Source organism: Artemia franciscana, chromosome 18 (assembly GCF_032884065.1).
Source record: "Artemia franciscana chromosome 18, ASM3288406v1, whole genome shotgun sequence".
Lineage (NCBI taxonomy): Eukaryota > Metazoa > Arthropoda > Branchiopoda > Anostraca > Artemiidae > Artemia > Artemia franciscana.
Window position 1 is genome coordinate 23,771,257 of NC_088880.1, and position 25,360 is coordinate 23,796,616.

Below are 25,360 nucleotides of genomic sequence, written 5' to 3' on the forward strand. Positions count from 1 at the left end.
TTTTTGGAGAGTAAGTAATTTTTTAATCCAAATGAATTGGATTTTCGGAGGGGTTTATTTACTAAGCATACTGTTTTATTTTTCACAACTTTTGTTAGTGATGCGTTGGATAATGGTATGAAAGTCGCTTCTGTTTTTCTTGATATTGTAAAAGCTTTTGACTGCGTAGACCGTTTTATACTCATTGCCAAGTTAGAAAATTGCGGTTTTAGAGGACCATTTCTTGAATTACTGTCTTCGTTTTTGAAAGAAAGATCTCAATATAGGGATAATGTTTCTTCAGTCAGTAATGTTAAAATTGGAGTATCTCAAGGATCTGTTTTTGGTCTCCTGTTATTTCTAAGATTTTATAAATGATTTATATAGAGCTTTTAATATGACTTCGTATGATCTTGGCTTTGGATGTGACCGGGAAAAAGTAAGTGTCCCCAGCTTTGCTGATGACAATCATTTAACTGTAACTGCACAAACAGGAATTCAGCCGTTGAGTCGTAGTAGTTCTTGTCTGGAGTCTGTATAAAAATGGATGAAGCTTAATAATTTAAATTTGAATTATAGTAAATCTTGCTTTTTACTGTATGATAGGAGCTCAAATTATTACCCTTGGATAGACAGGCTTAATTATGCTGATATGAGTATTTTAAGAATAAAGTGTACAAAACATCTAGGAGTTTTAATTGATGAATTTTTTAGTTTTAGAGAACATATAGATTATATTAGTATTAAACTCGCTAGAAATGTTGGCATTTTAAGAAAGTTGAAGTAAATTTTCCCAAGAGATAGATATTTTAAGCACACTGTATTATTCCTTAATTCATCCTTATCTGCTATATTGCTGTACTGTTTGAGGTAGTACATTTCCTTCTCATATCCATCATATTCGCGTTTCAAACAGTTCGTGGTAACGAACTGTAGTAAGGAGCGACCCGGCTCAATAGTAACCAAAACTCTAAAAAACGGAATTTTGATACCAATAGTTACATCAAAAGAATCGCATTTTAATGCTGATTTTAAATATATAAGTTCATCACGTTTAGTCTCACCCATCAAAAGTTCCGAGCTTGAGAAAATCTGCCCTATTTTAGAAAATAGGGTGAAACACCCCCTAAAAGTCATAGAATCTCAATGAAAATCACACCATCAAATTCAGCGTATCAGAGAGCTCTATTGTACCAGTTCCAAGATCCTATCTACATAAATGTGGAATTTTGTATTTTTTGCCAGAAGACAAATCACGGATGCGTGTCTATTTTTTTTTTATTATTATTTTTTTTTTCCAGGGGTGATCGTATTAACCCAGTGGTCCTAGAATTTTGCGAGAGGGCTCATTCGAACGGAAATGAAAAGTTATAGTGCCCTTTTTAAGTGACCAAAAAAAATCGGAGGGCACCTAGGCCCCCTCCCACGCTCATTTTTTCCCAAAGTAGTCGGATCAAAATTCTGAGATAGCCATTTTATTCAACATAGTCGAAAAACCTTATAACTATGTCTTTCGGACGACTTACTCCCCCGCAGTGCCCGTAGGAGGGGCTGCAAGTTGCAAATCTTGACCAGTGTTTGCATATATTAATGGTTATTGGGAAATGTAGAGATGTTTTCAGGGGGATTTTTTGGTTGGGAGGGGGGCTTGAGAAGAGGGGGCTATGTGGGAGAAATTTTCCATGGAGGAATTTGTCAAGGGGAAAGAAGATTTCCATAAAGGGGGCGCAGCATTTTCTAGCATTATTTAAAAAAAAAACAATGAGAAAATAAATATGAAAAAGTTTTTTTCAACTGGAAGTATGGAGTAGCATTAAAACTTAAAACGAACAGAAAATATTACGCATATAAGGGGTTCACCTCCTCCTAATACCTCACTCTTTACGCTAAAGGATTTTTTGTAACTTCAACTATTTATTCTATGGCCTTTGTGATTCAGGGGACAAAATTTAAGCTTTAATACAAAGAGTTATTGACGAGGTATTGACGAGCGGGCGAACCTTCTCATATACGTAATAAAAACATACGAACATAGAAGTTTGTCACGTAAGCTAATTCGTAAGTTACGTATATCTTTTACTAATGAAAACGTTCGTAAAAACTAAAAGTTCTAGTTGCCTTTTTAGGTACCCAAAAAATTGGAGAGCAACTGGACCTCCTTCCCCTCCTTTTTTCGCAAAACCATTCGATCAAAACTATGGGAAAGCCATTTAGCCAAATAAATAAATATGCAAATTTCGCTTTTAATTATTCATGTGCGGAGAATCGAAATAAAAAAACGTTCAGAAATTAAATAAAAAAACAAGTTTTTTTAACCGAAAGTAAGGAGCGACATTAAAACTTAAAACGAACAGAAAGTACCCCATATATGAACGGGGCTGCTCCTTCTTCAACGCCCTGCTCTTTACGCTAAAGTTTTTACTGTTTTAAAAAGTAGAGTTGAGAGAAAGAGTCAAACTTTAGTGCAAAGAGCAAGGCTCTGAAGAAGGAGCAGCCCCGTTCATATACGGGGTAATTTCTGCTCGTTTTAAGTTTTAATGTCGCTCCTTACTTTCAGTTAAAAAAAACTTTTTTTTTTATTTAATTGCAGAATAAAGCGCTTCGAGTGTTATATGGTGTTGGTTTTAAAGACTCGGTACGAAAGAGGTATATAGATTGCAAAATCTTGCCTTTAGCAGGACTTATTACTTTTTATCGAAGCCTGCTAATATATAGATATTTTCAAAATTGTTAACCAATATGTTTTAAAAGTATGTTTGAATTAGGAATTGATATTCATACACATTTTATGAGACAGTCCTATATAATTCGTCGTCCGCTTGCTATGACCGGTAGATCTCAATTTTCTATTCGGCATCTAGGACCCCATGCATAAAATTGTTTACCTACGACTTTAAGAAACATGGATAGTTTTCGTGAATTTCGGCGGGAATTAAAGCTATTTTGCCTTAATATTTATGGTTTTGATAGTTGAGTGGACCTCAAGTGGAGCCAAAATATTGGTTTTGTTTTAAGCGATATTGGTCAAGTGGTTTTAGTTTCTTTTCGTTTTGTCTTTTTTGTCTTTTTTGAAGTGTAATCCCGTATCGATCGAAATGCTCGGTAATTGAATGTTTTTTTTCTTTTCTTTTCTTTTTTTCTTTTTCTTTTCTTTTCTTTTCTCCTCTCCTTATTCGTATTGTTTTTATTTGTATGTGTATTGGGTTGTAAGCCCAAAAAAGCTTTGCTTCGGGTCATTTGCTTGTTTTGTTTTGTTTATTTATATCAATCAACCCATCTTTCTCTCTCTTTCAACAGCCGATAAAATAGCCAGGTAAAACAGCCAATTATCAATTTGGATAGTTGAGTTGTAAAAGACGCATTATAGTAACTGTATTGTCTTTTGCTAGAAAGAAAAATAAAGTTTTGCTTTATTTTCTAGGTAGAAAACTTTGACGAGGCCTTATAGATGCTTACCAGACAATATTCTACTGAATAGATTATTATCTAGGCCATTTATAAAATGCATTTCTTGCTGAAAAAGAATAAGGGCAACAATAAATATTTTCTCTCTTCCTTACGCTCTCCAAATCTCTCTCTTTCTAAATGTGTAAATTCTACAAATATGTCAAACACGGTCCAAGAAAATAGTTCAATAAGTTGTTAACAAACGACTGCTTTGAGATAGACTAAAAACAAAAAAGGTTTAATTATCACTGAAAAGGTTGCAGGATCTTCCATTAGAAAAGTTCACACGACTAAGTATCTTTCATCAATTTAAAAAACCACTCTGTCAAACCATGACCACAACATTTACTATTTTCAAACGGAAATGGTAACCTTGAATTGAAAATAAAATGGAGTGAAAAAACAATTGTGACTGAAAAGCAGTATTTTGAAGGTGTAGTGATATTTCTTTATTTTCTTCTCATGGGGGACGGAAATGACTTTCATATTTTTGCTGTGACATAAGAAGCTGATATGTAATATATATATAACAAAGATGATGTCAGGTAAACGATGAGTTGCCTAAAACCAGGTAAAAATAAATAAAAATTTATACATCTTAGCTGCGGTTTTTCGCCACGTAAACAAAGCAGTGGTCATGTTAGTGTTGGTCACAACACCGACAAATTTCTATATAAGGAAACTTGATCCGTGGATAGAGAAAAGGTACTTGTCCGTTATTCAGAACACACCCAAGAAGAGAGGTTAGGTTAATCCTAATGAAATAAACCAAAATATTGATGAAAATATAATGCTTTATTAACAAAACTATAGGAGCTAGCCTAGAGCAGGAAATTATGGAAAGCAGGTCGTCCAGAATCCAGAATATTAAATACCTAACCAAAATAAATTATCTATATATTAAATGTTTAAACAAAATATTCCTACGACGTAGTTTTTACACTGAGCCTAAGCTAATTGTCTCGGAATACAGATAGCTAAACCGGTTTGTGTCAGATCTTGCTTGTGTGTGCTCTGAATAATGGACAAGTACCAAAGAAAATTTTAATTTCAGAGGGTCACAAATGCTAGTGATATTACTTGAGCATGTTATCTGTATGACGGAGAACGGACTCCCCTGAACACTACTCAGGTAGCAGCCAGAAGGGAACCAAAGAAGAAGACAAAATTGCACTCTAAGGGTGCAGTAGGATGTTTTCCTATTTAGGCTTTGTATCTTTTGATTTTGAATTAATGAGGAAGAAGAAGAAGAAGAAGAAGTTTATTATTATTATTCAATACAATACAATACAAAATACAATTCAAAATGGAATTACAATACACTTATTCCCTCTCGAAGGGCTCCATGGCCAGGGATACAGGGAGTGTACAAAAAAAATACAAATAACAACTACAATATAAGCAATGTATATAAGTGGTATACAATATAAGCACCAACTACAAAAAAAAGAACAATAGAACATACCTGAACATAGAGAACATACCTGAGGCTTGGGAGTCAAAACGCAGAGACGACAACCCTATACCATGAACAGAACTCAGGGAACAACAACTCTCAGAGGGAAAAAAAAGCTATTCTATTTGATTCTTTATTAAATGATCCTTAATAATCCTTTTAAAAGTCCCAAATGAGTGGTATCTCTGTACTGAAGAAGGTAGTGAATCCTAAACCTGTAGACAAGCAATAAACCTGGAGACAGAAATACAGATAAATAAATAATAACAAGACAGAAAAAAAAAGAAGTTTCAGAATAGATCCAGGAAATTTGTGTCTAAGTTTTCGAATGATACCCGAACTCCGTGAGACCTTAACCCTAATCATGGCTACATGGTTTCTGAATGAAAGATGCTCATCAAGCAGGATACCAATAAACCGGACCACTCGATTGTCTGGTCTAGACAAGGAGCCTTGTGACACCTGAAGGTGTGTAGGCTGAGGGAAAGCTATACCAATTCGAGAAAAAGTAAGAAAATGTGACTTATCAACATTCAAGACCAAGTAGTTTGCATTAAACCATGAAATTACTCTCTCGAATAATGCCACAAGATTAGACTTGATATCACATTCCGTCCTCCCAATGGTCCCAAGAGTGGTATCATCAGCAAAAGCGACAAGAAAATCTTCATTAGAAGTAGTATTGGAACACGAACGAACATCAGGATGACACAGCTTGAAGCATGCCACAGGCTTGGTGTTTTTGACTGCCGAAATCAGATCATTAACATAAATCAGAAATAAAATGGGACCAAGAACATATCCCTGAGGGACGCCATAATATACTTCAGAAGGGCTCCGGAAAAGCGGATCAATTGAAATAAGCTTACCAGAAAGATATGAATACCAGATACCAGAAGATACCAGATACCTGGAAAGATACCAGAAAGATATGAATCAAAACAAGAAAAAGCGTTTGATCTTCTATCAATATGCGATAGTTTCCAAAGAAGAATCCGATGAGTCAAGGAATCAAAAGCTTTACTAACATCCAAAAATAAAGCTGCCGGGGTATGACCAGAATCTATTGCTGAATGAATGAAATTCGAGAAAGCTGCGCAAGCATGCTCCGTAGAGTGACTCGCTCGGAATCCAAACTGGAAATCATGCAAAAATTCTTTTGTAGCCAGAAAACTAAGAAGCCTGGATAGCATAGCCTTCTCAAAACAGAAAATAGAGAGGAGAGAAATCGGCCTATAATTAGCAGGATCACTCCGAGAACCACCTTTATACAGCACTATAACCTTAGCTCACTTGAGAGATTCAGGGAAAACTCCTTTTTCGAAAGACAGATTGACAAGCTTAGTCAATGGAGACAGAATAGCTGGCAGAATGGCACGGATAACCCTTGTAGGAATTTTGTCTGGTCCTGAAGAGGATGATCCTTTAAGAGCATTCACGTTACGAGCAACCTCAAATGCAGTAACAGAATTCATGACCATTGAGTTTAAACATGAGGGTCCAAGAAAGGCTCTGAAATCGCAAAGAGAAGTTGCAGAGCTAGCAGAGGAAGCAGTTGCCATCCCTATATTAGCAAAATAAGAGGTAAGCTCTAGCTGAACATCTGCATCTCCTTGAACGGTTTTACCATCGAGTATCAGCATTGATGGAACAGAAGGCAGAGGAGGAGTAGGTCTAAGAACTGAATTAATTAAATACCATGTCTTCCTAACATCCTTCCCACATTCAGAAAATTTCCTATGTTAATACTGAGACTTTGCCTTCCGACAGAGAGAAAAGAAAATACTTCTATAGGTCTTGAAACGTTCGTGATGAGCTACAGATGATGAAGCTTTATAAAGCTTCCACAAATAATGTTTACTTTTCCAGCTTTTATGGAGACCTAAACTCATCCATGGATTCAATGGTGCTATCCTTTTCGAAGTATGTGGCGCTGGACCCTGATTCCAAATTTCCAGGATTCCTTCTTTCATTAAATCATAAAAGAAATCAAAAGAGCGGTTAAAATCTGAATCAGAAACCAAACTCTGATGGTAGATCAGCCAGGCGAGAATTAAGTAGACTTAGCTCAGTATCACCATAACGAAAAATGGGAGAGTAGATGGTGATGCTTAACGCTGCGTTTGATCATCACTCTTATATTGGGAAATAGCGGGAAAATGATCAGAAATATCACAAACCAGCACCAAATTATCTAAGACATCTGGTGGCGAAAAAATATTATCAATAAGAGACGCATGCGTGTCAGTAACTCGGGTTGGTATACAAACTGAAGGTAGAGTTCCCGAGGAGAGCATCATCGACAAAAAAATCAATAGCTGAACCAGAATTTTGATTCAGCAGGTTGAGCTTAAAATCACACATAAGGATTAGTTCATAGGGATGTTTTTGGACTGAGTCCAAAACTTCTTCCAGAATTTTCAGAAACGAAGGAACAGATCCATTGGGGGACCTATAAACCAAACCCACAGCTAAATACTTATGTATTGATTTAATCTCAATAAAAAGAGATTCAAAGATTCCTTCCTCATTTCTGCTCAAATCACTTCGGACATTATATATAAGACGATCAACAACATAACGGACAAAGCCACCTCTCGCCATCTGTTTCCTATTCAGCCTCTCCTTACTATATCCAGGAATATCTAAAAGGATATCCTTTTTTGAATCTAGGAAAGTTTCACATAATTTTATAGCATCGGGAGTTCTAGCACTGACGATCCGTTTCGACTCATCAAAAGACGAGCAAAGTCCCTGAATGTTAAGATGAAGCACAGAGAAAAGATCATCACGTTTAGAGGAGGCAGAACCGTTTAAATGCGAAACATACTTACTTTTATTAGCCGAATTAGAATCAATGTGCTTCAGATTTATGCTTCCAATTGAATTATTAATTGTATTTTCAATATCTAAAGGATTATTTTGTAATTCAATTAAAAGTTCCCCCAAAGAGTTGATATCAACCTGGTCACCAAAAGAAATCGTCGATTTACTCATGGTGGATGGCAGTTCCGCTCCATGACCAAACCCACCAGACCAAAGGTATAAGGAAAAAATATAAGAAAAAAATAGTATAATCGAGGTAAGGATAAATAAGAAAAAGCAGGAAAGAAAAGGAAAAAGAAACAAGGAAAAACCAAGAAATAAACAAATAGTCAGCACTGGTAATTTAATCGCGAAATAAACATGTATATGCCAAGATATGAAATTTATCACAGGAGTCATTGGCTTACAGTTTTACGGTTTTTAGGGCAGTTAATGCTGTAGCACGTATGGCCTGGAGCTTTACAACTAAAACAAAAAGGACTGTTCTTACATCGGGGGTTCAAATTTAGACTTATGGTCACTAGCTCCACATTTTGAGCACAGGGTAGTGTTTGTGCAGCTTGCTGCAAGGTGGCCAGTCATATGGCTGTTAAAGCATCGACGAGGCAATAACACAAACTCCTGGGTGGCAAGTCGCTCATAGCCGATTTTCACTGATTCTTGAAGGAACTGATCTAAGTCTTTTCTTGATTTGAAATACACTTTGGATGTGCGTGATGCAAAACACTTAGCTGTTTTGATGCATTTTGAAATTAATTCCTTCAGTGACGAGTCGACTAGTTCGTCCGGTACTTGTTTAACAACAGCAACGAAATCAGGCTCCTTAAGTGTCGCATTTAGAGTGAGGTCAGAACGATTTGCCTTTTACACAATTAGACTAGCAGTTTCTTTAGACGAGACGACAAGTTTCCATTCATTCTTGCCACGGCTTAGCTCAGATACATCGCTGCCAGGGCTAGGACAAAGACTGTCTATAAATGCTTGACAAGACCACTGACTGGTCAGAGAGGCTAATTCAAGGGTGAGATATGTTTGCCAGAACGCTGTCCAATTTACGCGATAACTCATTGATCATGGATACAACTGTGGCATTTACGGCCTCTCCTATAGTTGGGACTTCACATGGACTAAGAATAACAAATTTTGGGATTTTTAGGTTTTGCTTGGCAGCAGCAACTAAAGTTTTACACATGTTAAGAATATTATCTTCATCTGTAGAGTGAGTCACCATTTGGGTTGTAACACTTAGTTCGGCATAAAGAACTTTCTTTGCTTTGATGATGGTATCACAATCAAAATAAGCGACAGCTGCCTTTTGGATTAACTCTTGCCATTTCCATCAGTTAGAGATCGGCTAAAAAAGTTCAAAACAGGATTCAAAATTAATTTTTCTTCCATTTTACACTGACCAAAAGCTTTCTAAAATTAGCCTGCCTCACTCCTTTACTCCATATTCCCTCTTTCCTTCCGCCTTTCCTCTCTTTTCTTTTTCTTTCCTCTCCTTCTATTCCCTCTCTCCTTACATTCAATTTAAGTCCACATAATATCAAATATGTAAAATCAATAAATGTTGACACCTTGATAAACCGTCACACAAGTTTGAATTAAAACTGGTATTTTGCCAAATACTGCGAGATCTAGCAAGTGGGATTAATATTCATACCTCAGACTACCAGGTATGTGAAAATGAAAAATAATCCGATTAGTTTAGATGTTGACACCATAAAAGCTAGTTCAGTACTGAAAGCTAGTTCAGTACTGAAGGCTAGTTCAGTACTGAATTGCTAGTTCAGCACAGAACGGCATTAATTCAGGATATTTGTTTTGCGAATTTTATAATTTCTTTTTTCTGAATTATCTAGTACTAATCCCAAGATCAGATGACTGCGAATTATCACTAGACTCATATATTGGACTTTCCCAAAGATATAAACGAGAAAGTAATATCTCAGATAGTAATTTCTGGAGACTCGTTAAAAATTATATTTATTTCAACTGATTAAGATATTCTCTTTTGGTATCTAAGAATCGAGATTAGGGTAATTACTTGACTAAAAAAAAAAGTCCAAGCCGAGTTAGTTCTAAGGCCCTGGCTTTTTCAGGCAAATTGGCCTGCGCTTTTTTAGTTTTTCAGGCAGCCCCATTCTCCATTGGCACTTCTTAAGATTCAAAAAGGCAAATCAGGCGTACCTGAAGTGGTTTTTTTTCAGAAAAGTGTGTTTACGATTAACAACGAGCTGTTTTTACTCAGCCGACTTCGTCTGATAAAGCCATTTTGAAGATACGGAGGGCTTGTTACATACGTGTTTTACCAACCCCACTTTGTTCTTGATCTATAGCGAAACCGGTTTTCTGTGTTCACTCGTAGATATATTTTTATATCTACGCAGATATATAAAATATACGCGTATAACGCATATAAAATATACGCAGGTATATTTTAGTTAAATATTTAATATATTAAATAAAAAAAAAGGTTTTTTTTAGCGGAAAGTAAGGAGCGGCATTAAAACTTAAAACGAACAGAAATTACTTCGTATATGAAAGGGGCTGCTTCCTCATAAACGCCCCGCTCTTTACGCTAAAGTTTGTCTCTTTCTCTTAACTCTACTTTTTAAAATAGTAAAAGACTTTAGTGGAAAGAGTGGGGCGTTGATGAAGAAGAAGCCCCTTTCATATACGAAGTGATTTCTGTTCATTTTAAGTTTTAATGCCGCTCCTTGCTTTCCGTTAAAAAAAACTTGTTTTTTTATTTAATTTCTGAACGTTTTTGAATCAATGCATGTTTTGATTTTGGCTCTCCGCAGATGAATAATTAAAACGAAATTTTCATATTTATTTTTTTTTGGCTAAATGGCTTTCTCATACTTTTGATCGAATGATTTTGAGAAAAAAGGAGCGGGGGAGGAGGCCTAGTTGCCCTCCGATTTTTTGGTTACTTCAAAGGCAACTAGAACTTTTAAATTTATACGAATGTTTTTATTAGTGACAGATATACGTAACTTACAAATTAGCTTACGTAACGAACTTCTGTATTCTCATGTTTTTATTATTTATATGGGGGGGGGGGGGGTTCAACCCCTCGTCAGTACCTCGCTCTTTACACTAAAGCTTAAATTTTGTCCCAATTTCTTAAGAATGACACCTGAATCACAAAAGCCGTAGAATAAATAGTTGAAATCACTAAAAATACTTTAGCGTAAAGAGCGGGGTATTAAGAGGAGGTGAGCCCATCATATACAGAATATTTTCTGTTCGTTTTAAGTTTTAATGCTTCTCCTTACTTTCAGTTAAAAAAACTTTTTCATATTTATTTTTTCATTGTTTTTTTTTTTAAATAGTGCTAGAAAATCCTGCGCTCCCTTCATGAAAACTTTCTTCCCCCACGACAAATTCCTCCAAGAAAAGTTCCCCCAACATATCTTCCTCTTCTCAACCCCCCCCCCCCCCCCCCAGCCTAAAAATCCCCCTGAAAACGTCTGTACACTTCCAAAAAACCATTACTATATGTAAGCACTGGTCAAAGTTTGTAACTTGTAGCCCCTCCCACGGGGACTGTGGGGGTGTAAGTCGCCCCCAAAGACATAGTTATAAGATTATTCGACTACGGTGAATAAAATGGATATCTCAGAATTTGCATTCGGTGACTTTGGGAAAATAATTGGCGTGGGAGGGTGCCTAGGTGCCCTCCAATTTTTTTGGTCACTTAAAAAGGCCACTAGAACTTTTCATTTCCGTTAGAATGAGCCCTCTCGCATGATTCTAGGACCACTGGGTCGATACGATCACCCCTGGGAAAAAAAACAAAACAAAAAAAACAAACAAAAAACAAACAAAAAAAGAAATAAACACGCATCTGTGACCTGTATTCTGGCAAAAAATGTGAAATTCCACATTTTTATAGTTAGGAGCTTGAAACTTCTACAATCAGGCTAACTGATACGCTGAATCTGATGGTGTGATTTTCGTTAAGATTGTATGACCTTTAGGGGATGTTTCCCCCTATTTTCGAAAATGAGGCAAATTCTCTCAGGCTCGTAACTTTTGATTGGTAAAACTAATCTTGATGAAACTTATATATTTAACATCAGTATTAAAATACGATTCTTTTGATGTAACTATTACATCATTGATGTATTATTTTTCAGAGTTTCGGTTGCTATTGAGCCGGGTCGCTCCTTACTACAGTTCGTTACCACGAACTGTTTGATAGAGGTGATTATGTTATGTATTTAATATATTGCGCTCTGCGCCGCCTACTTTCCATAATTCGCTGTTGTAGCTTCTATAGTTTTGTCACTAAAGTATTTCATTTTCATCATATGCTGGTATATTTCATTAGGATGAACCTAACTTCATTTCTTTTGTGTGGTCACTATGACACATACCCAGGGCTTAAGTAAATATGCATTGTTCATAAACATTAGTGGTGCTTTGATTATTTCGATGTTTTGTTATTTAAACTTATCTTTCAGAAGGCTTAGATCAAGCTGATTTTGAACTGAGTTATTCTTTACTAGAAGTATATAGCTTACTGTGCCAGAGGGTTCAAGAAGCATATTTTAATGTCCAAATTTCCTAGCTCTCATTGAGCCTTCAGATAAAAGTAGAACTTGTTTTAAAGAGGGCGGGGGAATGTATTTCTAATACCTATTGATTCCTTTATTATTAGTGCACGGCGGAGGCGATAGTACCCCTTCTACTGAGACAATCCTTAACTATGTAGCACAAATGTTACATTTATATGCCTTCTAATACAATGGTAGAAAAGTGAGGGCGAGCCATCATTGGCCTCTCAAATCAACCTCTGTCAATCACCTGAAACCTTCGTGAATATCCTCTTAGCAAAGACTTGTCTGATTACTTAGATAAATTTAAATTCAGTGTTTGCGAAAACCACTCAAGTTCAAGTAAAAAGAAAATACGCAAATTGAATCTAAACGTAAGGATTAATGAACATAATACCATCAAACCAGTCTTAGCGCAATAGCGACCTTTGGATTTAGTGTTTTTGTCAAGGTCAGAATATCAAAACTTCCGTGCATGCTGCTAACCAATTTTTCCAAATTCTTTGAGAAAAGTGAAAACCAGTTAAAAACTAATAACTGAACACTCTTACTTTCATATTTCCACGGTCGCCTTTTTTCTTGTGCTGTGAACTTTACTTAGATGTTTGCTAGATTCCTCTGTGGTTAAGCTGCTTGTAATTACATGGTTTCGCTACATGTCTTTTGGGATGAAAGTACCCATCTTCAAATTATTTTATTTTTTTTAATAATTCTTTTTTTTGTTATTTTAAGGAAAAGGAGAAGAAAAGTTCATCATAGAGAACAAAACGTGCACCGTAAGCAAGCCTCGATTTCTTCGTTCAGAATATCCTTTTGGCAATGAGGAAAATACAACCTTTTGTGTCTATGTTCATGCCTTCAATTCGTCTCTTTGGATCCAAGTAGTAAATGTTTTTCTACGCTATGACTTGCGTTGTTTGTTATTCCTCTTTTTATCTCTCTCACTCCCTTTGTCCCACCCTCCCTCCCCCCTCTCTCTCTTACTATTTCTCTCTTTTTTTCTCTCTTACAAAAGGAAAGGAGAAGAAAAGTTCATCGTAGAGAGCGAAACGTTCACCGTAAACAAGGCTCGATTTTTTCGTTCAGGATATTCTTTTTGCAAGGAGGAAAATACAACCTTTTATGTCTATGTCTATGCCTTCAATTCGCCTCTTTGGATCCAGATTCCAGGTAGTAAATATTTTTCTACGGTATGACTTGCGTTGTTTGTTATTCTTCTCTTTCTCTCTCTCACTCCCTCCGTCCAACCCACCCTCCCTCTCCCTCTCTCTCTTACTCTTTCTCCCTTTTCCTCTCTCTCTCTTACAATATCTTTGTAAGATATTGTAAGATATAAGGTATGTGGGATCTCCTTCCTTTTCCTATATGGATAATATCCTGTGTGATATCTGTAATTATTTTTATTGATTTTTTCATTTACTTGCCTTGATTCTGATTTAATCTATTATAACAATTGTATTGATGGCACCATGACGTAGTAATTTGAAGTAATCTTCAAATTGTTTTGCCAATTTTTAGACTAAAGCACTGTCATTTACTATTGCATTATTGCAAGTTTACTATTGCTATTATTATAGCAATAGTAATATTATTATAGCAATTATTATAATATATTAATATAATATATTATATTACTATTGCTATTACAATAGCAATAAAGCACTTGTCATTACTATTGCTTTTACAGTTCTATTTTTACTACTCTTTGGCTAGTAGGGGTATTCATTTCCTGTTGCTTTGTTGGGAAGTAAGAGGTCTTCATTCCTTGTAGCTTAATTGAAAGAAAGCAAAATATGCCGTTTATGCTGATAGCATGACGTACTGCATTATTAATTATACAGAGGTTAACCGTGAATTAAATTCGCTTTGCTCATAAATTGGCTTAAATTGTGAGTACTCATAACTTAGCCACTACTGACAAATTACCGTACTGCTCTTCCTTACGCATTCATTAATAATTCCCTAGCCATACATATCATCTATAAATATATATCCATAAAATATCTACCAGACACGCATATCCACATTGGGAAGGTTTAGAAACATGTGGGGTTAATTAAAAATATAGGAAGTTATGGGGATAAGTATGAGCATAATTCAATCTGGATAAGGATAAGTATATTTAATTTGTGAACTTTTTTGGTACTTGTGTATTATTCAGAACACACTCAATAAGCGAAGTTAGGTTAGGTATCTTCTATCACACTGCGTTCCTTTTCGAAATATTCCTTCTCGTAAGAGTATAAAGTTGTGTTGTGTACATTGAGGCACTGTTTTGTTGTGGGCAACAACCCCTTATCCTGGAAAATTATAATTGCCTCTTTTTAGGTCTTTTGCAAATCCCAAATCTTCATTTCAAAATCTATGTTCAGACACTATCTTCTATCACTATGTGTAGCACTAAATTGAGTTCTGTCTTTGTGGCTATGAAACCGGATTCTCTCATAAAATGTACCTGCATCGTAGTTTGTTTCACAAAAGAACCTAACTTCACTTATTGAGTGTGTTCTGAATAATACATAAGTACCCTTTTTTCTCTGCAATACAGATTTTTTTTAATAGACAAGCTGGCTTATCACATAAGCAGCAATCTTAATTAATTTTCAAGGCAAAATGACTTTCATGGTTGTCATACAACACATTTTATATACAAAAAATTATATAAATTTCTAAAAAAAAAAATCACTTTATACATATTTTCAAAAATGAAGAATCTTGACAACACGAGAAAACGTAGACCAGGGAAAAAACAAGACAATCCACAGTCGGAAAAAAAAAAAAAAAAAAAAAAAAAAAAAAAAAAAAAAAAAAAAAAAAAAAAAAAAAAAAAAAAAAATTGTACCTTTGCTGAGAATCCAGCTTACTCAAAAAGTACAAGAAACAAAATAAAAAGAAAAACCTTATAAAAAAAATAAAAACCAAAAATCGCCTTCTTAAATGAACGGTGAAAAGCATAGTTTCTACACAAAACAAATGTTGCAAAAAACCTGTATAATAAGCCCCAATGTGAAATGGATGATTAAGCTTTCATTTGAGTATATGGCTGTTTTAAAGTCCTAGCAAAAATTCTGATGCTACAGAAGAGGCAAAAAGATGTATCTATTTAGGATAGCTATTTAGCTATCCTAAATAGCCATTCTTTTAAAACCTTCAGCGTCCTTTTGTTCCTGAAAATAATATTTTTGAAGAATTTTTTTTCTCCGGCAAGTTTTTTTAGAACCAATCACGGAGTCAAGGCTGGAGTAATGCCAGAAATGGTCAGTGTCACCAGGAGCTAGGCACAAAATAGCACAGCTATGAAAGCGAAAATTCGCCGAACTCACCATTTTCGAGTAAATATGCACCAAGACGCTATATTTTTTTTAGCATTAATGCGCCTAAGTTTCCCTATATAAATGACTGAAAATGCGCTGATTTTAAGGAATAAACCCGCAACTGCCTCAAAAAGGCACCCAAATGGCAACAGCGGTAGGACTAGGATAAGAACTTGCTTAATATATTTCTTCTTGTATCTTGATAGTAAGTTTTCCCGGTGAACTAAGGCTCAAGGGTGTCTAATCGATCTAAAAAAATAAAAATAAAAAAGGCTGGAGTGAATAAGGCTAGGCTTAGACAATGTGTCCAGAAATACTTTTTGGGAAAATGAGCTTCAGTTCTTGATCTGAGTAAAACCGGTTTCTCTGTCTGCATTCGGAGATAATCAGCTAAGTCACAATGAGATAAACTACTATACAGGTACATTTTAATTAAATATTTAATATATTGAGTTACTTTTTGCATTGAATTCTTTCTTGTAGTTTCCATAATTTTGTTTCTGAAGTTTTATATTTTCATTACATTTTGGTATACTTCATTAGGATTAACCTAACTTCACTTCTTGAGTGTGGTCGCGATAACTGACAAGTACCCAGCTTTTTGCCAAAAATTGCACCCCTTTACCTTTTTACAGGCTGTAAACTTTTATCCTTTTGCTCCAGCATACCCCCTGCTGCTCAATTGCGGGTTTCTGTGTGGACCTTTTGGTCGCACGCAGACCCCCGCTGGTATTGTATCAGCCGGATTACTTCTGAGCAAGCCAATGAATATTACAAACTAATTTGTAACCGCAGATATTGAGATTGAACGTAACCCTGACCCGATGCCCATTATCTAATAAAATAATGACAATATTACACAGCAGGTATGGGAGGGGCATAATTTCACTCGTATTTTATTGTGTATTTAATAATTATTCAGCCTTCTCTTTCCAGAGCTTGTTTGAAATCATTTGGGCATCAATAGCTACAATTTAGAAAATAGGTAGCCACTGCCCATACTAGTCGAAGGTTTAAAAATGCGTTTTCCAGAAAACAATTAAAAAGGAACATTCTTCAATAAACGCTAACTCACAAATAAATACCACTATTCAAATTCAACAGAATGACAATTTGTAATTATAATAATAATTTGTTTAGATTAAATACAAGCAACAAGAAAAAGTGGAACAATGAATTAAACAAAAGGACCAAAATAAACAATCAACTAGAACAGAAACATGGGATAAGGGCATGGCTGGAATCTTGAAATAGCCGACTTGTACAGCTACTTATGTAGCATTTAGAGCATTAAAATTCTGTGTATTTATTTTCGTATACAAGGGTTGCAAATAAAGTAAAAATCTCATAGAGATCTGCAAATAAAGTAAAAATCTGGACTCATATTTTGGACTCTTATGAAAACACATTATTGAAAATTTCGAAAAAGAGCTTGAAAGCCCTGAAAAACGACGGTAATTCAAAAAAAGAAATACACCATTAAAATGACCCTCGTTGAAAACCCAAAATAGGCGATTTACAGCCCCCATCCTGAAAACAAAGAGAATTGCTGTTTTACAAGGGTGGCATTGATGTGTCTTCCTGTTTCCCACCAGAGTAGTAATCCCTCAACCTATTTAACAACACACATAACCACTACTCTTTATTCCCTTAATGATTTAAGACGACGATGAAGTTTAGCGGTGATCCCCTCAAGACGCAGCTGTTATTAATTTTCTTCAAGACACAGGTGCATGTTACATAGTAGGGAATGTTTTCTAAGAAAGACAGGTTTCTGTTACATAATAGGTTTTTTTTCTTCGATTGTTTTAAAAAACCGTAAAGGACAGGAAACAACCTTCAGGGCCCCTCCAAATCATGTTTTCTTTGGTTGTTACGTAAGAGGGAATGTTTTCATCAAGATGCAAACGTCCATGTTAAATAAGGGTTTCATTGATTGTTTAAAAGCCTATATAGGCCCAGGAAAAAACTTACACGGGGCCCCCCAGCAATGGTACAAATGAATTGTAACCCAATATTTTCACGCTTCACACACACACACAGCCTTTTGCTCTTCAGCCAGGGAGTGTACCAGGGGGTCGGGAGCCAGCCATCTTGTGCTGTCTCACACCCTTCCTGTTCACCTTCCCCAGATTTCAGGTTTTTGACAGGCACAAATACCAATAGTAGCAGCTGAGACGACATCGTCCTGCTACTTACGCGAATCGATGTTTTAATTGTGTGAGGAGGAATGTCATATTGTATAAAATATGGAGCTTCCATGAACTTGAAGGTGTTACTTGTTTGGCTGCAAATAAAGGGACGTCGTTTTTCTTAAAATATTTTTGTTTGTGTAACTTTCTCTAGGACTCATTGGAGCCTGTCTCGTCTGGCTGAGTTATCTTATGACTCTAGGCTTTTGCATTTTTTTTCTTCAGCGTAAATATTTTTCCTTTCTTTTTCAGATCACTGTGCGCTTTCGGATACTAGTGCTATATATTCATTGTTTTTCTGGATTGCATATGAATAAAGCACAGGATGGCAGGCCCCCGACCCCCCATTGCACTTCCTGGCTGAAGGGCCAAGAAACGGAGATCAGCACCGCCGGTAGGGACTGTAGAGTCTAATGCCGTATCCTTTACCTTTTTTTTACATATGAATAAATCTTATTTATTTTTTTATTACATCTGAATAATCCACTGGGTATTGAGAAAAACCTCGAGCCAATCTTCACACCGAGCCAGTAGCCTATAATGTTCCACCGTAGGTGATCGCACACCTGTTGAGTTTTTTCACACATATCTTCGGCCACATTTTAGCTTTGACATTTCCATGTTATAATAATAACAACATGTATTTTTTATCACAAAAGGCACGCCATTTCATGCTAGCGTTTTATTATGATTAAATAAAAAAAACAAGTTTTTTAACTGAAAGTAAGGAGCGACTTTAAAACTTAAAACGAACAGAAATTACTTCGTATATGAAAGGGGCTGCTTCCTCATCAACGCCCCGCTCTTTATGCTAAAGTTTGACTCTTTCTCTAGACTCTACTTTTTAAAACGGTAAAAAAAAACTTAGTGAAAAGAGCGGGGCGTTGATGAGGAAGCAGCTCCTTTCATATACGAAGTAATTTCTGTTCGTTTTCAGTTTTAATGTCGCTCCTTACTTTCAGTTAAAAAACTTGTTTTTTTTAATTTCTGAACGTTTTTGAATCAATGTGTGTTTTGATTTTGGCTCTCCGCAGATGAATAATTAAAACAAAATTTGCATATTGATTTTTTTGGCTAAATGGCTTTCTCATAGTTTTATTCGAATGATTTTGAGAAAACTAGGAGCGGGGGAGGAGGCCTAGTTGCCCTCCGGTTTTTTGGTTACTTAAAAAGGCAACTAGAACTTTTAATTTTTTACGAATGTTTTTATTAGTAAAAGATACACGTAACTTACAAATCAGCTTACGTAACGAACTTTTGTATTATCATGTTTTTATTACGTATATGAGGGGATTCACCCCCTCGTCAGTACCTCGCTCTTTACATTAAAGCTTAAATTTTGTCCCAATTCTTCAAGAATGACTCCTGAATCACAAAAGCCGTAGAATAAATAGTTGAAATTACTAAAAATACTTTAGCGTAAAGAGCGAGGTATTAGGAAGAGGTGAGCCCCTCATATACGTAATAATTTCTGTTCGTTTTAAGTTTTAATGCTGCTCCTTACTTCCAGTTGAAAAACTTTTACATATTTATTTTTTCATTGTTTTTTTTAAATAATGCTAGAAAATCCTGCGCTCCCTTCATGGAAATTTTCTTCCCCCATGACAGATTCCTCGATGGAAAGTTCCCCCAAGATTTCCCCCTCTTCTCAACCCCTCCCCCAACCGAAAAATGCCCCTGAAGACGTCTGTACACTTCCCCATAACCATTACTATATGTATACTGGTCAAAGTTTGTAACTTGTAGCCCCTCCCACGGGGACTGTGGGGGAGTGCGTCGTCCTCAAAGACGTAGTTATAAGGTTTTTCGACTACGCTGAATAAAATGGTTATCTCAGAATTGTTTTTGATCTGTTGACTTCGGGAAAATAATTTGCGTGGGAGGGGGCCTAGGTACCCTCCAATTTTTTGGTCACTTAAAACGGGCACTAATATTTTTCATTTCCGTTAGAATGAGCCCTCTCGCAACATTCTAGGACCACTGGGTCGATACGATCATCCCTGGGAAAAAAACAAACAAATAAACACGCATCCGTGATCTGCCTTCTGGCGAAAAATACAAAATTCCACATTTTTGTAGATAGGAGCTTGAAACTTCTACAATAGGGTTCTCTGATACGCTGATTTTGATGGTGTGATTTTCGTTATTTATTGACTTTTATTCTATGACTTTTAGGGGTTGTTTTCCCCTATTTTCTAAAATAAGGCAAATTTTCTCAGGCTCGTAACTTTTGATTGGTAAGACTAAATTTGATGAAACTTATATATTTAAAATCAGCATTAAAGTGCAATTCTTTTGATGTGGCTATTAGTATAAAAATTCCATTTTTTAGGGTTTGGGTTACTATTGAGCCGGGTCGCCCCTTATTACAGTTCGTTACCACGAACTGTTTGATGAAACAGAGAAATTTAGGTGTGCACACAGCAGTCGAAACTATGTCCTATCTAAATCTCTTAGAAATATTGCAGTATTCAGTCCGGTATAGATATATTTACATGGTAGGGAATTCTTTTTAAAAATGAGACACTACTATTCAGAAAAATTCCTCACAAAGCTACTGCATGTGCGCCAGCCTTCCTTAGTAAGTCATTAACGAAGATGAAGCAAAGAGAAGTAGCCAATTTTCCGTCCTTGTGTCCCAAAATCTTACAATGAAAAAGGTAGAAGCTGTCGATATATATATAAACCCCTTCTCCGCGCAAAAGATTCGCCAAAGTATCTGCGAAAGTCTACCTATCGTGTAGCCTAGCAGCACACATAATATAATATTTATTCCAAAAATCAATCCCGAGGTCGAGTTTTTCTAAATTCCCTTCTTGTGTCGAGTGAGGAGAAAAAACAATACGACAACAGAAGCAACAAACAACAACAAATAAACCTTAAAAACTAATTAATCGCGAAATGTGTCATGCATAAAATGACCGGTATGAAAACTTATGGAACCAGTAAAATATAGACTTCAGGAAAAGAATGTCCAAACTTAATAAATAAACTTGATAGAATGAATGGTAAAAAGGGAGAAAAAAGGAAAGAGGGAGTGGAAGAGACACAGCTATGCAACGCATCAATTACATAGTCGAAAAGTTAATCCCATATCTTTATGTGGAAAATTAAATTGGGGTATAAATAGAAGTTTTTGCTGACGCAGAATCAGGGAGGGGAAGTTGGAAGAGGAAGGATGAGCAGCGAAAACAATTACAGCGAAAACTATTGACAAAACTTAAGACAATTATTGCTCTCTTTTCTATAGCGTAACCAGATTGGCTATGCGAAGAAAGTAGATCTGAGGGACTTAAGCGTCATTAAAAATAATTCATAGGCATCTATTTTGGAGTGCCTCTATTGTGTCAGACAATTCCTTGGAGATGGTAAGATACCAAGCAGGACCGGCACACTCAGTCAGGTTGTACAACTAAGGGCGAAATTAAGAAGCAGTTTGATTTTGGACATTTAAATTATTTATGGTATTTAAGGAGGGAGAATGATGTATCTAAACGTCACAAGATATACATGTAAGGATGTTTATTTAATTTACTTCTAAGGAACTCAGATTTGTTTCGCTGCGTGAATGAAACTTTAAGGAATAGATTTAAAGACCAAAATAGGAGGCGGGACGGTGTTTGTACAATCTTACCTCCTTACCTCCCAACATTTTAAGGGTTAAATGATTCTGAGAAACACCTTCACCTGTACTTTTATCTAGTTTTGCTTTCTTTGGATTCTAGGTCTTAGCAAGGGTTTTTTTAGGACTTGAGCAGGAGGTAAGGGCTTAAAAACGTTTTCCGAGCTCCCAATTGGAGTTGAAAAAAAGTGACTCTTTTTCATTTTGTCTAAACCTGGAATTTTTTTTTTTATTTTAATAGGAATACTTTATTATATTAGGATTTTCATCATATTTATAATATATATTTTATAATACTTAATATATTTTATTAGGACTTTTATTGGGTGGAAATTTATTAGGAGTAAGGAACAGACAAGGCAAAGACAATAGTATATGATTGAAACAGAATTACTATAGTAAAATCAGTTCAATACTGTGCCCTCAACCAGAATCCCTGGTGTTTGGATAGGAATGAAATTTTCTACTGTCAGAAGGTGAGTATGTGTCTACTTAAACATTATATTTTTGTGGTTGCTTATGTAGGCTATGTTTCTCAGTTGCTCTATAAGGTTTCTAATACAGTACCGACGAAGAGGGAAAGGGGGTAATTAAATATGTCCCAATGCTAATTTTTAAAAGAGCCCAGGCCATCAGTATTACACATTTGAACGTTTTAATTTTGATCAAAAAAATAATTAATAATAATTAATCCAGATAGAAATGAGCATATACTATCACTACAACTACCACTAACATCTCACTGCAGCACCAAGCCGCCTAAGGCCAACACAAGTACACACGCTCCTCCTCCATCCGAATTTATTCGAAGCCTCCCCCTCTTCGGGGGAAAAATTTGTCAGGTTCTATTGAATTAATAAGTACTTGGGAAGGATTGATTGGTATTAAAAGTTTTATGAAAAGAGATATAAGCCCTGCTACCCACAATAACCTCTCCTAAAATCAACATCCATTCAATGAAGGACTTAGTACTGATTTCAAATTGTCTAGTCTTAAAAAATCAATTACATTCCAAACAAAATAGAATATTACAGCGTGGGCAAGTCTTATCTTTGCCAAAAGGCAAGGTCGTCAGCTTTCTCTCCTGCAATATGTTGTACAAACTGCATTCCATCATTAATTTTCTCTGCTTCTTTCCATACCCGGCAACCAATGTTTGGAATGGGGCGTGAGCTATCTACTCTTCAAACACAATATGATCCCTACAACCTTCAGCTGTCGGTGGAGAGGTTTCCAAAGAAGTCCAACCTTTAACTTAGACTCTAGAAAGGTGTTCCTAAGTAGTAGTCAACGTTATTTCTCTCACGTAATTCTCACAGACAACGCCAAGAATTTGATTTTCTAGGATAAGGGCTGGTAAAATGATTTAGAGAGATCAAACTATTCAAAGGGACTCTCGCAGCCGATAGTAAAATTATGTTATGTAATTTTGATCATTTTTTTTTGGGGAAAGCTGTGGGAGAGGGAAAGCATAAAAATTCATTTTATATAATGTGAATTAATGGTCTTTTGTAAATGACAGAAAAGATTTTAATTGTGGGTATATTTGTACTAGATTTCCAAAATTTTTAGCAATTTCGTTATGAAATATTAAATGTTGGAGTAATTGAGTCTGTAACTGTTTTTTTTCTTTTTTTCCAATTCTAGCTGTGTCGCTCATGAGTTTGACAATTACCTATGGTCTTATTCCAAGAATGTACACACGAATCTATTTTGAGTAATATTGCCAAAAAGTAAAAAAAAAAAAAAAACGGAAAAAACATGTTAGATGGCTTCGGGTCTGAAACGGCCTCGACAATGACTTTGAAAAAAAAAAAAAAAAAAACCTGTTGAATGACAACCAGGTTCCCCTTTTTAGACCTATGAAATCTTGTTGCCTCTTTGTAGGGATAAATAGTCCTCATTGTTCAAATAGTAGAACCCTGCTTACATCTAAGGAGGCTAGGCGTATCCCGGAGAATTCCGCTCGTGCCAAACTTTCCTACAAAACTCCCCCACAGAAATCCACCCCCACGGCAAATAACCTCGGAAAATTAACCCCGCGGAAAATTCATCCGTATAAAAAATTGGGCAGCCAAAAAGAAAGTGTGACGAATAAAAATAATGAAGAAAAGAAGGAATTTCGGAATATTTTACCTATATCGAACAGTTTCTGGTGATGAACTGTAAGGAAAAAGCGACTCAGCCCAATAGTAGCCAAAATTCAAAAAAAAGAAAGAATTTTGATAACAATTAATGCATCAAAAGAATGGTAGTTTTATGCTTGTTCTAATGTTACTCATCCAAAATCTATGAGCTTGAGAAAATCTACCTGCTCTTCGAAAAAAACAGGGAAATGCCTTCAATAAGTCAAGCGATGAAAATTAATAGGCCTAGATGAACATGACACCAACGGCTCAAGCATATGACAGAACCCTACTGTAGAGGTTTCAAGTTCCTATCTATAAAAATGTGGAATTTTGTGTTTTTGGCCAGAAAGATGCGTGTTGATTTGTTGCTGTTTTTTCTCAGGGGTGACCATGTCAAATCAGTGGTCTTAGAAGATCGGGCGAGGGCTCATTTAAACGGAAACCAAAGTTCTAGTGCCTTTTTTTAAGCTACCAAGAAGACTGGAGGACAACTAGCCCCCTTCTCACGCCCCCACCCAAAGATATCCAATCAAAATTTTGAGACTATCATTTGATTTAAAACAGTTGAATAGTAAAGTAACTGTGCCTCTGGAGGTGGAATAGCTCCTACAGGCTATTGAGAAAGGGCTACAAGGAATACAAGTCAAGCTCAAAACGAGCAAAAATTAACATGAGTAGGGCTGATCTCCCCTATGCCCTCTCAAGACCAAAACACAATTTGTGCCTTACTGGAAAAACAAACAAACAAATGATCGTGGATTGTCAGTTAAATTGACATATACTGACATTTGTTCGTTAAGGTTTCGATAATTTTTCATTTATGAAAGCAAGAAAGGTGAAAACATTTCAAATGTATTTGTTTTCAGTAAAGTACAAATTGTGGTCTGGTCTTGAGAAGGCATGGGGGTAGGAAGCAATAATCATATCAATTTTTCCTCGTTTTGAGTTTGACTCGGCTATTTATTGTAATATGTGCTCGTTTTGAGTTTCATTTCTTTTTTATAGTTATCTGTGGTAGTTTTACGCTTGGAATGCTATTTGACTTTATTTTTGCTAATTCTTGGCTTAATCGAGCTCTTTAATTTTCTTTGAAAAAACTTTTCTTGTGGAAATTTTTTTTAAATTAATTTCTGTGCGTTTTTATTGACATAGTCTTTTTCATAATAAAGAAAAATGTTGCGTATATTTTCAGTCTTCTTTCTATAAGGATACATAGTATGGGTTGCTGTTTGTATGTCGGAGAAACTTTTTCGACAATTTTTAATCATGACATAGACAATATTTTTAAATTTAATTTTATAGCTTCTGAAGTTGACCTGAAAATGCAAATTAATATCATTCCCAAAAGATTCTATCGATGCTCCTTGAAAATCTCGATACACTTACATTCTTTTTATTCATTTGAATTGTAAAAGCGGAAGTAGTAACAGTAGTATCCCCAAAAGTTTCAACTTAATGCTCCAGTTGATCTCGATATATTATTGAGGTAACTTATTGTCAACCCTTTAACACAATAGCTTTTGATTTATATTAAATCAAAATTTAGTTTTAAAGCATAATGGGCCAATTGCATAATTGTAGGGGGCTGACATGCCTTATATCCCTAAGGACATAGCTGATGGACCGATCTACTATGCTGGACAAAATGGTTTTCTAAGAATTTTGACTGAATGCGTTTAGAAAATATATGGGCTTGAGAGAAGGGCTGCTTGCCCTCCAATTTCTTGCGACTCTTAAAAAGGACACCAGATACTCGCGCCGCAAATGAAATGCAAGGGGGAGGACTTCTCCTTTCCCATATCTAGAAAAACATTTTAAACAAGTAAA

The 25,360-nt window shown here is 35.7% G+C and overlaps 1 protein-coding gene and 1 long non-coding RNA gene across 3 annotated transcripts in view; one reads left to right on the forward strand and one right to left on the reverse strand.

The window, feature by feature from the left end:
* The window catches only part of LOC136038783 (uncharacterized), a 141,891-nt gene that overhangs the window by 24,529 nt on the left and 92,002 nt on the right, over positions 1 to 25,360 (reverse strand). The gene's annotated exons all lie outside the window — the stretch shown is intronic.
* Positions 12,032 to 25,360, forward strand: part of LOC136038780 (facilitated trehalose transporter Tret1-2 homolog) — a 62,886-nt gene continuing 49,557 nt past the window's right edge. The window contains exons 1-3 of one of the 2 annotated variants that reach the window (XM_065722156.1): positions 12,032 to 12,107; positions 13,009 to 13,160; positions 18,035 to 18,176. In XM_065722156.1, coding sequence (XP_065578228.1) covers positions 12,086 to 12,107; positions 13,009 to 13,160; positions 18,035 to 18,176 — 316 coding nt within the window. In that variant the 5' untranslated portion in view covers positions 12,032 to 12,085. The remainder of the gene's footprint in view (positions 12,108 to 13,008; positions 13,161 to 18,034; positions 18,177 to 25,360) is intronic. The other variant, XM_065722157.1, reaches the window with a different exon arrangement.